General features: G+C 36.4%; 1 protein-coding gene across 6 annotated transcripts in view; it reads left to right on the top strand.

Moving 5' to 3' along the window:
- Positions 1-16,021, top strand: part of HYCC2 (hyccin PI4KA lipid kinase complex subunit 2) — a 97,640-nt gene that overhangs the window by 68,751 nt on the left and 12,868 nt on the right. For 5 of the 6 annotated variants that reach the window (XM_077747643.1, XM_077747645.1, XM_077747641.1 and 2 more), the window contains 4 exons: positions 2,465-2,560; positions 7,068-7,184; positions 11,876-11,963; positions 15,664-15,823. In XM_077747643.1, the coding sequence (XP_077603769.1) occupies positions 2,465-2,560; positions 7,068-7,184; positions 11,876-11,963; positions 15,664-15,823 (461 nt within the window). The remainder of the gene's footprint in view (positions 1-2,464; positions 2,561-7,067; positions 7,185-11,875; positions 11,964-15,663; positions 15,824-16,021) is intronic. The other variant, XM_077747644.1, reaches the window with a different exon arrangement.

Genomic DNA, 16,021 nt, shown 5'->3' with positions numbered 1-16,021 from the left:
TCATCCACCAATCTTTTCCTTGAGTTCTTAATTTCTGCAGTTATATTTTGTATATCTAGAAGTTTTGCTTGTTTTCTAAGTAGTCTTTTAAAGTAGATCCTGGAATATTAATAATTTATTTTTTAAAACATTTTTTAATGTTTTTATTTATTTCTGAGAGAGAGAGACAACGTGAGCAGGGAAGGGTCAGAGAGAGAGGGAGATACAGAATCTGAAACAGGCTCCAGGCTCTGAGCTAACTGTCAGCACAGAACCCGATGCAGGGCTCGAACCCATGAACCGTGAGATCATGACCTGAGCCGTAGTCGGACGCTTAACTGAGCCACCCAGGTGCTCCGATAATTTACTTTATTCAGAGTCTTTTTTCTTTGTATATTCTATGTTTCCCCCCAAATTGTGCCCCTACCCTTTTTGTATTTCTTTATTTTGATCTCATTTCATGTTAGTGGACGTGTCTGGTAATCTTCAGATGTCTGGTAATCTTCCCCACTCCCTTATGTACTAAGGAGGACTAAGGAAAGGAAATAAAAAATGAGCAGCTCTGACTTTGTGAATAGGGTTAGTTGACTGTGAACTTCACTGAGCCATTCAGTTGGAGAAGTTCCCAAGTTTATACCTCTGTCTTTCCTTGTAGAGTGGTTTAATTCCCTAGAGAAGCTCTTCTAGTCTCTCTCTCTTTTTTTAATGTTTTATTTATTGATGAGAGAGAGACAGCATGAGCAGGGGAGAATCAGAGGGAGAGGGAGACACAGAATCTGAAGTAGGCTCCAGGCTCTGAGCTTGCTGTCAGCACAGAGCCTGACGCAGGGCTCGAACCCACGAACCGTGAGATCATGACCTGAGCCGAAGTCGGACACTCAACCGACTGAGCTACCCAGGCGCCCCTCTAGTCTTTAACTAGAAGGCTGGCTGCTAGCATTCTAATGACCAAGGAAGGAAGGAGATTTAGTATCCAGTATGAAATACTTTATTTTCCTGTTTTCAGTATGGTATCCACCCCATTCCAATGCCCACTCCAAACCACAATTATGCTTGGTGGTTCCCAGGTAAGAAATTCCTTCCTTCCTTCCTTCCTTCCTTCCTTCCTTCCTTCCTTCCTCCCTCCCTCCCTCCCTCCCTCTCTTTCTCTTTCTTTCCTTTCTTTTCTTTCTTTCTGTTTTATTTATTTTGAGAGACGAGGAGAAAAAGAAAATCCAAAGCAGGCACTGTCAGTGCAGAGCTGATGCAGGGCTCAATCCCACCAACTGTGAGATCATGACTTGAGCTGAAATCAAGGGTCAGATGCTTAACCACCTGAGCCACTACCCATGCGCCCCCACATAGAATTTTCTTTTATCCCTTAAAAAAGTAAATCTTCAATAAACCTAACAGCGTAGAGATGGAGAGGGATGTGACTGCTTCCAAGTCAGACTTTCAACTCAATTTTTAACTTTTTCTTTTGAAACTATTTAAGACTTTATTTTTACAGAAAATGTTTCAAAAATACTACTATGCTCTCTATGACCTATAAGATGCGTTTTAGAAGTACAGCTTTCTTGGATCATGTCCTCATAGATTCTAACTGGGTCATTCTAGGTTAAAGCACAGGAATATATTATTCCAGAATGTTGTTAAATAACAGTAGTGTGCCTCCAGGTTAAGGAGCCACTTTCTTAGAGACTGTAAAGATTAGGAAATATTTTGTCATTGAATAAAATTATTTATAAATTTAAAATAAAAGTTTTTGAGCAATTATAATGTATTAGACAATGTGTTGAATACTACAGATAGAAATGATAAACTGAGTAAACTAAAGTTGCTTATTAGTAAATAGGTACTACATAGATAAAGGCCAGCAATTATGATTCCCTGGATTAAATGCTGTATTAGAGCTACACAACCAAAGGAACGGTTTTCTTTAGCTGGGAGAATTAAGAATGACTTTATGTCTAAGATAAAAATTTGAGCCACCATTTGAAACCTAAGCAGGAATTTCTCAAGTGAAAAAGTATGTTCTAGTAAGAAAGGGCAGCCTCTATAAATCAAGGAGTTATGAAAAGTTATGATGTATTCATTGAGTGGTAAAAAGATTGATGTAGTGTGGTGTATGTGGTAAGCAGTGGAGGGAACTAAGGTTGGTGAGATAGGTTGAGAGTGGATTTTAAAGGCCTTTTATGTAATGATGGGTTTGGATTTTATCATGCAGTCAATAGGAACAGTGGGTTAAAGTAATACGGGAGACATCTGTTTAAGCATGATGGTTTATTTTTGGAGGAGGAAAATATAGATGGTAGCAAGAGATGTTACCTTTAATAAGGAAAATGAAAGCGGAAATCATTGAGGAGGATATCACAGCAATCTGATTGAGAAGTCATGACGGTCAATAGTAACATCTTGTTAAAACCATCCAACAAAGAAATGGTTTAGTGTAGTCTCTAGTAGAAATAATTGTTTGTAATCCTTTTCCTTTGTTTACTTTTTCTAGGTTTGAAGTCCTGAGTTTTCTCATGTTGTGTTATAATTCTGCTATTGTGTATATGCCTGCTTCATCTTACCAATCTCTTTGTCGGATGGGCTCCAGGTGAGAAGAATAATTATCATTAGCCTCCATATTCATTTATTTGACAAATATTTATTGAGTGCATTTTCTATAGTAGGTGCTGTTCTAAGTTTTAATATAATAGTAAAGAAAACTCAGGGAGCTTACCTTCCTGTAGGAATTTTTATCATCCCTCACATATCATGACTTCTTGAAAATATTTCAGCATTAAAGAAGTATTTTCTAGCTGAATATCAAGTCAGGCCAAGATGCCTTAAATTTAGGTTGGCTTAGTAGTACACCTAGTCACTACATGGTTGCCCAGTTTTATAAATTCCTTTGAGAGCTTTGAATAAATAGTCCTATATGTTGAGAAAGTCTAAAGGAATGTGAAGTTTTTCATTTATATAATCCACAATAACTGTGCTTTGAAATAAATTAGCAATAGCACTAATTATTTGTATGTCTCATTTCTATTTCTGTGTTCTAGTCTTTACTAATTCAGAACTTCTAATAATTTAAATTCAGCTGAGCTGAAATGTAAATGTCCACTATAGGAAAAAAAATTAATATAAATTAGTTTGGAGTCAGAGTCCCTTTTGAGTCACAGAATTTCAATAATAAAAAGAACCCTTAGCTCATTCTGTCCAACTGATTTTTTTAATTTTTAAAAAATACTTATTTTTGAGAGACAGAATGCAATTGGGGGAAGGACAGAGAGAAAGAGGAAGACACAGATCTGAGGCAGGTTCCAGGCTCTGAGCTGTCAGCCCCGAGTCTTATGTGGAGCCTGAACCCACAAACCGTGAGATCATGACCTGAGCTGAAGTCAGATTCTCAACCAACTGAGCCACCCAGGCATCCCTCTATCCAACTGATTTTTACTTCAGGAAACTGAGCTCCCTGAAAAAGGTTAAATGCTATGAAGTAAAACCTTGGTTTGTGAGCATAATTCAATCCAGAAACATGCTTGTAATCCAAAGCACTTGCATATCAAAACAAATTTCCTCATAAGAAATAATGGAAATTTAGATGATTCGTTCCACAACTGAAAGATATTCATATAAAAATTATTATAATACTGTAATATAATAGAAAATAATATAGAAAATACAAAATATAAGGAAAAATAAACAAACTAACCTGCATTTACCTTTTAAAACCTTCATGGCTGCTGTGAGTGAGACAGGAGAGAGGAAAGTTATTGTTTAGAATGACTTTCACTATCACTAATGGAACATAATATGTTCACATGGATGTTGACTCCAGTACAGTATTAATAAACTCTTGTCATATACTGTATTTAATGTAACTGGCAATAGGGCAGCAGAGGAGAGAGTCTGTATCTGTAGACAGCCTGACCTAAAATGAAGCAAAGCATTCATAAGCTTAAAAGCAAAGGACTGTCCACAGGTGCTTTGAAGTGACAAAAAATACACTAGTGCTAGTTGTGGGCATCTTCCAGTGTTCGGAAAAATCACTAATTTCTGCTGAACACCGCGGCTTGAGACCAAGCATGTGAGGATCGAGACAATCACCCACAATTCTGCAGCAAAAGAGAGAGAAGAACTGTTGGCTCAGTTGTGATCATGTGACATTTGGTGTCACGTACTACTTGTATTGCAAGATATCATTCATTTGTCAAGTTAAAATTTATTAGAAATGTTTGCTTCTCTGAGAAAGAATGAAATCTGGCCATTTGTAGCAACATGGATGGAACTAGAGGGTGTTATGCTGAGCGAAATAAGTCAGGCAGAGAAGGACAGATACTGTATGTTTGCACATATGGGTGGATTAGGAGGAAGTTAACGGAGGACGATGTGGGAGAAGAAGGAAAAAATAGTTGGAGAGATGGAGGGAGACAAACCATGAGAGACTCTTGAATGCTGAGAACAAACTGAGGGCTGATGGGGGTGGGGGAGAGTGGAAGGGAGATGATGGGCATGGAGGAGGACACTTGTTGGGATGAGCACTGGGTGTTATATGTAAACCAACTTGACAATAAAGTATTTAAGAAAGAAAAAAGAAATGTTTGCTTGTCTTGTGGAACCTTCGCAGAACATGTTACTCGCAATCCAAGGTTTTACTCTATTAGTTTTCTATTGCCTCATAACAAATTGCTGTGTACCATGAACTTAACAACTAAAATAGCACATGTTTATTATTTCACAGTTTCTGTAGGTCAGGAGTCTAGGCATGCATTAGCTAGGTCCTTTGCTTAGGGTCTTAGAAAGCTGTGGTTAATATGTCAGCTGGAGGTACAGTTTTATCTGAGGCTCAACTGAGGTATTGTATACTATTGTTGGCAGAATTCTGTTCTTATAGTTGTAGGACTGAGGGCTTCAGCTTCAGTCTTAATTATTCAGCCAATAATTATTGGCTATCTGCTAAAGGCCAGCCTCAGTTCTTTGCCGTGTAGTCTTCTCAACATAGGCAGCCTACAACATGATGGCTTGCTTCTTCAAAGTGGAGAAAGAGAGACTCCAGCTAGACCTGCACTACCGTCTTGTTATATAAAAAAATCACATAATCATGTACATGTAGTCATGGAAATCCCATCACCTTTGCCATATTCTGCTGGCTGAAAGCAAATCACAGGTCTGACCCACACTCAATAGTAGGGGATATATAGGGTGTGAATACCAGGAAGGAGGGATCCATTGCCCCGCAAGAGACTGTCCACCCACAAATGTTTTGCTCAGGTTCATGCTGTTGTGTTACTGGGAAGAGAGTGTGGTCCTATTTATAACAAAATTGTCTTGCTAATTGGGGAAAGGCCAATCTAATTAGCCGTAAGTTTGATTTTGTAGATTCTCTTAAAATAGCTGTATTATTTTTACTTGCCTGTAATATGATTAATGACTAACAAAATTCTTGTCTCTACCTAGATACTGTTACCAAGAGAGTACACTGTTGAACACTTATTGCCTGTCTACAGATAAATTTATTTATAAGTGACTATTATTGATTCATTAAAACAATTCTGGGGACGCCTGGGTGGCTCAGTTGGTTGAGCGTCCAACTTCAGCTCAGGTCATGATCTCACAGTCCATGGGCTCGAGCCCTGTGTCGGGCTCTGTGCTGACAGCTCAGAGCCTGGAGCCTGCTTCAGATTCTGTGTCTCCCTCTCTCTCTGCCCCTCCCCCACTTGCTCTTTGTCTCTGTCTCTCAAAATAAATTAAAGACATTAAAAAAAATAAAAAAGAAATAAAACAATTCCTCCAAATCTCTAATTTTTGTGGCACTTAATAGTTTCTTAATAGCAAAAATGATGGCAGAGTTCAGTGGTCCTCACACTTTTGTTCATATATCCCCTAAAATTTTTTGAAAAACTGTGTAGCTGTCACATGTCTTAAGTTAACATTTAAAATTTTAATTTTTTCTTTAATAGTTGCAAATGTTATGATTTCTGGTATATAAATATTCACAAAATAAACCAAATAATTGTTAGGTCAGTATTTTAAATGTTTATAATGTAAATACCCACCATTATCCATTTGAGGAATAGATGAACAAGCTTTTAATAATCTAACATTATTTATTTTCCTCCTTGAAATTGATCTTCCCTACAACTTTACCCATATAATTTTATCCAAATATAATGCCATTCTGTGCTTACAAGTCTTTCTTTTTTAATTTAACCATTATAGGTTTTATTTTGTGCATATATATTTTTTTAAGTAGGCTCCACACCCGGCATGGGGTTTGAACTCACAACTCTAAGATTGAGTCTCATGCTACACCAACTGAGCCAGCCAGGCATCCTTATGCTTACAAGTCTTTAATTGATCTCTTAATTGTATATTTCTGCTGCAAAAATATATATGTAAATTGAGATTTAAAAAAAATTTCCTGAGACCATAATGCACTAAGCACTGAAAAATTTCTTCTGGACTCACAATTATTCTAACAAACTAACTGATTAAAATAATATAGATACATTACAACTTTTGATAATTATTCAGCATAACTTTTCTGGAAGCATTTTTTAATGAGATGAAGACAGAGGCTTGTTTATGTCACTTTAATTGAAAATTGGCCTCACAGGACGCCTGGCTGTCTTAGCAGGTAGAACATACGACTCTTGATCTCAGGGTTGTGAGTTCTAGCCCCATGTTGAGTGTAGAGGTGACGTAAAAATAAAATTTTTTGAAAAGCCTTCACAAACATCAGTATTTTGAAATGTCCCTTTATTTGTTTTGAAATTTCTGTATCTCCCACTAATTCATCCTGATACAATTTTGGGACATGTAAGAGTTACACATTTCTTTTGTAAAGAGGGAGAAGGATGACAGAGATAGTTAACTGTTTGAGAAAACTTGTTGCTTTTATTGATACAGTTCTCTGGAATGTATGCTTCATGAGGGCACAGATTTTATTTTTATCTTTTAGTCTATTCATACCTGTATGCCTAGGCCCAGGAGAGTGACTGGCACATAGCAAGTACTCAATAAATGTATGAGGAATGAATAATTGAATAAGTGAATTCATGAAAGGAAAACTTTAATGAATCAGGAAATCATACATGGCAAATTCCACCTTTTCCTAGAGTTTGTGTCAGTGGGTTTCCACGGCAACACGAAAAACACTGGAAAGAACTCTGTGGTCGAATAGTATTGGATCCCGAATTCATGGTGCAACTTCTCACAGGGATTTATTATGCCATGTAAGTAGATAGACTGTAAAATTGATTGAATTCTTTCGGATGTTTGGAAACTTAATATTTCTCTTTTGTCCTTAGCGGTTGCACAACATCGACTCTTGTTCTTTGATGGACCCATTATCTTCTTTTTCTAAATTGAATTCCTTTTAGTACTTTTTAAAAATGAATTATACACTTGTTATTTAAAAGCAATATAATAACAATTAAAGACAATTTTTAATTGAGATACAATTGAAATATAAAATTGTATGAATTTTAGGTGCATAACATAATGATTAGGTGTATTTTATATTGTGAAATGACTACCTCAGTAAGTTTAGTTAACATCCATCACCACACCTAGTTACAGATTTGCCCTCAAGATCTGTCCATGTTGTTGCAAATAACAGGATTTCTTTGCTTTTTTATGGCTGAATAATATTNTTTTTACCCCCCCCCCCCGTGTGTGTGTGTACACCGTATTTTCTATTTTCTTTATCCATCTGTCACTGAACCCATAGATTGTTTCCATGTCTTGCTTTTGTAAATAATGCAGCAGCGAATGGGAGGGCTGATATCTTTTCAAATTAAGTGATTTTGTTTCTTTTGGATAGGTACCAGAAGTGGAATTGCTAGATCATATGGTAGTTTTTATTTTTAATTTTTTTTGAGGAACTTCCATACTGTTTGCCATACTGTTGCTGAAACAATTTACATTTTCACCAATAATGCACAGGATTTCCTCTCTCTATATCCTTGGCAACACTTATTTCAATATTGTCTTTTTGGTAATAGCCATTCTTACAGGTATGAGATGATATCTCATTATGGTTTTGATTTGCATTTCCCTGGTGATCAGTGATGTCAAGTACCCTTTCATGTACCTGTTGGCCATCTGGATGTGTTCTTTGGAAAAATGTCTATTCAGGTCCTCTGGCCATTTTTTAACCAGATTATTTGGGTGTTTTTAGTGGTAAATTGTGTAAGTTCTTTATATATTTTGGATATTAACCCATTATTGGATATATCATTGCAAATACCTTTTCCCATTTAGTAGATTATCTTTTCATTTTCTTGGTGGTTTCCTTTGCTGTGCAAAACTTATTTTGGTGGAGTTTCAATAGTTTATTTTTGCTCTTGTCTCCCTTGCCTGTGCAGACATATCTAAAAAAAAAATGTTGCCAAGGCAGATATCAGACAAATTACTCTTTATGTTTTCTTTTAGGAGTTTTTATGGTTTCAGGTTTCACATTTAGGTTTTAATCCATTTTGATGTGATTTTTGTGTTTGATAAGATACGGGTCCAGTTTCATTCTTTTGCATGTCACTGTCCAGTTTTCCCAGCACCATTTATTGAAGAGACTCTCCTTTTCCTGTTGTATAATCTTGGCTCTTTGTTATAAATTAATTGACCACATATGCCTGAGTTTATTTCGTGTCTCTCTTCTGTCTGTAACATACTGTTTTAATTACTGTAGTTTTAAAATCTAGTTGGAAATCGGGAAGTGTGTTGCCTCCAGGTGTGGTCTTTTTTTTTTTTTTCAAGATTGTTTTGGTTATTTGGAGTCTCTTGTGGTTCCATACAAATTTTAGGATTATTTCTGTTTCTGTGAAAAATACCATTGGAATTTTGGTGGGGATTATCCTGAATCTGTAGATTGTTTTGGATAGTATGGCTATTTTAGCAATATTAATTCTTCCAATCCATTAATATAACATTATCTTTCCATTTGTTTGTGTTTTTCTGTTTCTTTAATCTGTGTCTTATATAACATTTTAAGTGTACAGTATAAAGGTCTTTCATTTTCTTGTTAAATGTATGTATTCCTATGTATTATTTTAATGCAATTATAAATGGAATTTTTTCTCAATTTCACTTTCTGATAGTCTATTATTAGTGTATATAAGCACAAAAGATTTTTATATATTGATTTTTGTATCCTACAACTTTACTGATTTTTCTTATTCTAACAATGTTTTTAGTGACAGTGTTAAAGTTTTCTGTGAATAGCATGTATCTGCAAATAGAGGCAGATTTACTCTTGTTGTTTTGATTTTGGATGTCTTTAATTTCTTCTTCTTTCCCAACTGCTCTGGCTAGAATTTCTAGTACTATGTTGAATAAAAGTGGCAAGAGTAGGATCCTTGTCTTGTTCCTGATCTTAGAGAAAAAGCTTTTAGGTTTTCACCATTGAGTAGATATTAGCTGTGGGCTTGCCATATATGGCTTTTGTTATTGTCAAGGTATGTCACCTGTATACTCACTTTGTTGACTTTTTATCATGAATGGATGTTGAATTTTGTCAGATGCTTTTTATTGTACCTATTGAAATGATCATATGATTTTTATCCTTCGTTTTGTTAATATGTTGTATCATATTGATTGAATTGTAGCTTTTCAGCCATATTTGTACCAAGGGATAAATCCCACTGGATCATGATGTATGATCCTTTTAATGTATTGATAAATTTGGTTTGCTAATATTTTCTTGAGAATTTTTACATGTGTGTTCATCAGGGATATTGGCCTGTAATTTTCTTATAGTGTTCTTGTCTGGTTTTGGTATCAGGGTATTGCTGGCCTTCTAAAATGAATATGGAAGTATTTCTTCCTGTTGTTTGGAAGAGTTTGAGAAGGATTGGTATTAATTCTTCTTTAAATGTTTGGTAGAATTCACCTGTGAAGCCATCTGATCCTGGACTTCTGTTTATTAGCAGGTTTTGATTAGTGCTTCAATTTCCTTACCAGTAATTGGTCTGTTCAAATTTTCTGTTTCTTCATGATTCAGTCCTTGTAGGCTGTGTGTTTTTAGGAACTTCTCCTTCTTCTAGATTGTCCAATTTGTTGGTGTATAATTGTTCATAGTTCTTTTAGTACTTTTTAAATAGGCAAAATGTAACTAGTCATTTAATTGGAGTCTGGAAGTAGGTCAGGCTTTCTTTCTGGAAAACTATGGTGTTTCTCTACATAGTTCATAACCTAGGTTTTCATAAATGCATTTCAATAGATTACCCTAAATATCATCATATGATAAAAGCCAATTATGTGAAAAGACATCTGTAAACTATTTTAAACATTGGTAGATAAACATTAGATTTCAAATGTCTTCATTTTGTACTTGTAACCAAAAGTAGGATAGTTTAGAAGTGAAATGAGGCAAATATTAATGTGAAAATCTTGTTTTAGAACCAAAATAGTAGGACATGGAATAATAAAAATGTTCTTGAAGATTAGAGATATTTGCTAAAGATAGTAAATAATCTGCTTCTCTGACACAAAAACAGACACATAGACCAATGGAATAGAATAGAGAACTCAGAATTGGACCCACAGATGTATGGCCAATTAATCTTTAACAAAGCAGGAAAGTGTATCCAGTGGAAAAAAGACAGCTTCTTTAACAGATGATGCTGGGAGAACTGGACAGCAACATGCAGAAGAATGAAACTAGATCACTTTCTCACACCATACACAAAAATAAACTTAAAATGGATAAAGGACCTGAATGTGAGACAGGAAACCATCAAAACCCTAGAGGAGAAAGCAGGAAACAACCTCCTTGACCTCTACCGCAGCAATTTCTTACTTGACACATCCCCCAAGGGAAGGGAATCAAGAGCAAAAATGAACTATTGGGACCTCATCAAGATGAAAAGCTTCTGCACGGCAAGGGAAACAACCCATAAAAGTAATAGGCAACCAATGGTGGGAGAAGACAGTTGCAAATGACATATCAGATAAAGGGTTAGTATCCAAAATCTGTAAGGAACTCCTCAAACTCCACACCCGAAAAACAAATAATCCAGTGAAGAAATGGGCAGAAGACATGAACAGACACTTCTCCAAAGAAGACATCCAGATGGCCAACAGACCCATGAAAGGATGCTCAGCATCCCTCATCATCAGGGAAATACAAATCAAAACCACACTGAGATAACACCTCACGCCTGTCAGAGTGGCTAAAATGAACAAATCAGGAGACTATAGGTGCTGGCGAGGATGTGGAGAATCAGACATCCTTCTATACTGTTGGTGGGAATGTAAACTGGGGCAGCCCCTCCGGAAAACAGTGTGGAGGTCCCTCCAAAAATTAACAGTAGAACTCCCCTTTGACCCAGCAATAGCATTGCTAGGAATTTACTCACGGGATACAGGAGTGCTGATGCCTAGGGGCACATATACCCCAATGTTCACAGCAGCACTTTCAACAATAGCTAAATCATGGAAAGAGCCTAAATGTTCATCAACTGATGAATGGATCAAGATGATGTGGTTTAGGGGCACCTGGGTGGCTCAGTCAGTTAAGAAGGTGTAGTTTATCTGTACAATGGAATACTACATGGCAATGAGAAAGAATGAAATCTTACCATTTGTAGCAATGTGGATGGAACTCCAGGGTGTTACGCTGAGCGAAATAAGACAGGCAGAGAAGGACAGATACCGTATGTTTTCACTTAGAAGTGGAACAGGAGAAACATAACAGAGGACCATGGGGGAGGAATGGGGGAAAAGTAGTTGAGGAGAGAGAGGAAGACAAACCATGAGAGACTCTTTAATACTGAGAACAAACTGAGGGATGATCGGGGTGGGGGAGATGGGAAGGGGTGTGATGGGCATGGAGGAGGGCACTTGTTGGGATGAGCACTGGGTGTTATATGGAAACTAACTTGACAATAAACTATGAAAGGAAAAAAAATAATCTGCTTCTTCACAGGTATAATGGGCAGTGGGACCTTGGCCAAGAAGTCCTTGATGACATCATTTATAGAGCTCAGCTAGAACTTTTTTCTCAACCACTATTGGTAAGTTATTATATTTACTTTTTATTAAACATCTATACCTGAAAGGGGCACTAGTGAGTAAAGATATTCAGTATATAAAATATGAGGTAATCTAAATCATAGAAGGGAAAAGGTTTATTCCATAACATTTGGTTAACTTTTCGAGAGAAAACAAAATTTTTTTAGATCCTCTTCTACCACATATCAAAATAAAGTTCAGATAAATTAAAGAATCAAATGTTTTGAAATCCTTTAGGAAAAGAAAGAGGAAAAGGTTAGAAATACTCAATTTCTAGAGATGGAAGGATTTACTAAGCTTAAGGGATAGGACAAGTCACTCAAATAGTTTGGATTTTGTTTTTGACTACAAAAGCATCTAAATTCTTTTTTTTTTTAATTTTTTTAATGTTTATTCATTTTTGAGAGACAGAGACAGAGCACGAGTAGGGGAGGGCAGAGAGAGAGAAGGAGACACAGAATCCGAAGCAGGCTCCAGGCTCTGAGCTGTCAGCACATAGCCCGATGCAGGGCTCAAACTCACGAACTGTGAGATCATGCCTGAGCTGAAGTCAGACGCCTAACCAACTGAGCCATCCAGGTGCCCCCAAAAGCATCTAAATTTTAAACCACTAGTTTTTTTAAAAGACAAACTTAATGTATTTTGTACAAACTGAGAAAAAGATTCTCAACAAACATGACAAGAAAGCCTATAAAAAATTTTATACTCTTCCACAAAATAAATATATTTCCAAAAAGTAAACGGTCTGTTAAAAACAAATGTGAATACCTAGTAGTGGAGTAAGGAAGGCATTCTTTCCTTTACCAGTAGCAGTATAACATGATTCTGAACATCACTTTGCCGAAGCAGTTCAGTAATGTGTAATTTTCTTTAACCAACTACTTCACGTTAGCAACACATCCCAGAAAACTGCTTTGAATTTTTAAAATGTGTTATAAGCTCAACATTACTGTTATTTTTGATCGCAGAGGAATCAAAACAGTAGATGTTTCAGGGCATGTGGGTGGCTCAATTGGTTAATAAGTGTCTGATTCTTGATTTCGGCTCAGGTCATGATCTCATGGTCGTACAGTCGAGCCCCGTTTTGGACTCTGTGCTGAAAATGCAGAGCCTACTTGGGATTCTTTTCTCTGTCTGTCTGTCTGTCGTTCATGTACATACATGTGTGCATGTGCATTCTCTCTCTCTCTTTCAAATTAAATAAATACACTTAAGTTTTTTTATTTAAAAAAAAGATGTTTCACAGTAGAGATTGATTAGGTTTATGTTTACTTGATGAAATTATATATTCAAGGGGTGCCTGGGTGGTTCAGTTGGTTGAGCATCCAACTTCAGCTCAGGTCATGATCCCAACAATTCATAGGTTTGAGCCCCATATCGGGCTTTGTAGTGATAGCACAGAGCCTGCTTGGGATTCTCTGTCTCCTTCTCTCTCTGCCCCTCCCCTGCTCATGCTATTTCCCTCTCAAAAATAAATAAACACTAAAAAAAAGAAAAAAAGAAATTTTATATTTGAAAATTTATGCTAAAGAAAAAATGCTACCTTGTGTAAGTGGTCAGGCAGTGTACAACTTTTTTAAATCTAGACAGGACAGAGGCAACATATTAGCTCATGGTTGTTGAGGTGATTGAACTGTGGATGGTTGTTCTTTGCAAATTTCTGTGTTTTCTAGGCTTTTTGTTGTATTATAATGGTATTTTAAAAATATTACTTGTGGGGGCACCTGAGTGGCTCAGTCAGTTAAGTGTCCAGCTTTGGCTCAGGTCATGGTCTTGTGGTTTGTGAGTTCCAGCCCTCTGTCTATGCTGACAGCTCAGAGCCTGGAGCACACTTTAATTCTGTATCTCCCTCTCTCTCTGCTTCTCCCCTGTTCATGCTCTGTCTCTGTCTCTCAAAAATAAATAAATGTTAAAAAAAATTTTTTTTAAATATTACTTGTGGGTTTTTTTACTTGTAACACTTCAAAAGTACAGTTTTTAAAGCTGTTTTCTTTGTATCATTTTTTTATATCATAAGAGAAATATAAACTTATTAGGTAGCATTTACAATAATTCTTTGCTATTTGAATTTCCTTTTTTTCCCCTCAGATCAGCATGCCTAATTTTACCCTAAGGGTCACATTAAAATAAATGTATAAGAAGATAAAATAATTACTTCATAATTATAATACCCTGTATTTGTGATACTTTTTAAATTCATACTTTTCTCCTTGTAACAGTCTTATAAATTAAGTAGAGGTGGCATTTCCAAGGCAATATAGGTAAAGAGATTAGTAATCTATAATCTTAGATCATTCCTTTGTTGTGGGGGACCTTTGAGGGACCCAAGAAACAGCACTCCTTTTCTCTATTAAAATTTAGAACCAGGTGATAGGTAAAATAATTGGCAGATAGAGAAACAAACCTCATCTTTATTCCTGATAAAAACTAAATTGAAAGACTTAACTCCCCACCCCTCAGTCTAGATGTTGGAATAGCCTCCTGGAGAAGTTTGAATTGGCAGAGCTGGCACATTTGTTTAGGTGGCTGCATTTTACTTGTCCTTTCCAAGTGGAGAGGAAGGCAGAAAGAAAATTCTCAGGCTCAAGATCTTTGCTAAAGTAGCACTTTCCAGTTAAGAAACAGGCACCAGTCAGGTACCCGGGGCTCATTCAGTTAAGGGCCTGACTCTTGATTTAGATTTGTGGGTTCAAGCCATATGTCAGGCTCCAAGCTGTCATTCTCTCTCTCCTCTTTCTCTGCCTCTCCTGCTTGCCCTCTTGAGCTCCTTGCATGTGTGCCCTCTTTCTCTCTCTCTACACACACACACACACACACACACACACACACACACAGTGGTGAGACAAAATGCTAGACATGTTTAGGGAAAATTTCTCCTTATGGAAACAAAGGAGTGGAGAAAAGGCTTAATTTTTTTTTTTAACAGAGGTTAAAATTTGCATGTTATTTATCATCTGAAGAATCAGAAACTTATTCTAAATTTTCCTTATCAGGGTTCAAATGTTAAACAATTTTCTTTCTTTGGACCCTTTTCTCTGTGAAAGTGAACAACTTTAAGGAATCTGTGGGGTGTATGATGACTCATATTTTTTAAAAATAAATTCTCATTTTAAAAGCTTGCCTAAAAGAATTCAGAACAATGGAGGTACAAACTTTTCTGACATATTGTACTTTAATATTTTATAGTACCAGTTTTATTTATTTTTTTTTAATTTTTTAACGTTTTATTTCTGAGAGAGAGAGAGACAGTGAGAGAGAGGCAGCGTGAACAGGGGAGGGTCAGAGAGAGAGGGAGACACAGAATCTGAAACAGGCTCCAGGCTCTGAGCTGTCAGCACAGAGCCCGACACTGGGCTCGAACCCACAAACCGTGAGATCATGACCTGAGCCGAAGTTGGACGCTTAACCGACTGAGCCACCCAGGTGCCCCTATAGTACCAGATTTAAATACATATTCAAAGAATTATGGAGCGGTGTCTGGGTGGTTCAGTTGGTTAAATTTCCGACTCTAAATCTCAGGTCAGGTCTTGAGTTCAGGGTTGTGTGTTCAAGTCCTGCATTGAACTCCATGCTGGGCATGGAATCTACTTAAAAACATTTTTAAATAAAATAAATTTTAAAAAATTATGGAAACATGAAGTATAAAATAAGCATAAATTATATATTGAGTGTAAATAAATAGGCTCTGTATTATCATTTTAGGTTGCCAATGCCATGAAAAACTCATTACCATTTGATGCTCCTGATTCTTCACAAGAAGGCCAGAAAGTACTTAAAGTGGAGGTCACTCCAACAGTGCCGAGGATTTCTCGGACTGCAATTACAACAGCTTCAATCCGTCGTCATAGATGGAGAAGAGAAGGTGCGTACCAAATTCCTATAGCCCATTCATGGATTCTAGCAGATGTATGTTTTTATAGACTAGGTTAACACATGATATTATAGTACTGTATATAATTAAATTGTTTTGTTTTTAAATATAGCACTAGAAACGTGGTTTAAATGCCTGAATTTATTTGATATAGATAAATATTTTTATAACATATAAAGATGTTATTTA

Source organism: Crocuta crocuta, unplaced genomic scaffold (assembly GCF_008692635.1).
Source record: "Crocuta crocuta isolate KB4526 unplaced genomic scaffold, BGI_CrCroc_1.0 scaffold159, whole genome shotgun sequence".
NCBI lineage: Eukaryota > Metazoa > Chordata > Mammalia > Carnivora > Hyaenidae > Crocuta > Crocuta crocuta.
Note: the sequence above shows the minus strand (reverse complement) of the source record. Positions and strands in the feature narration are given on the sequence as shown.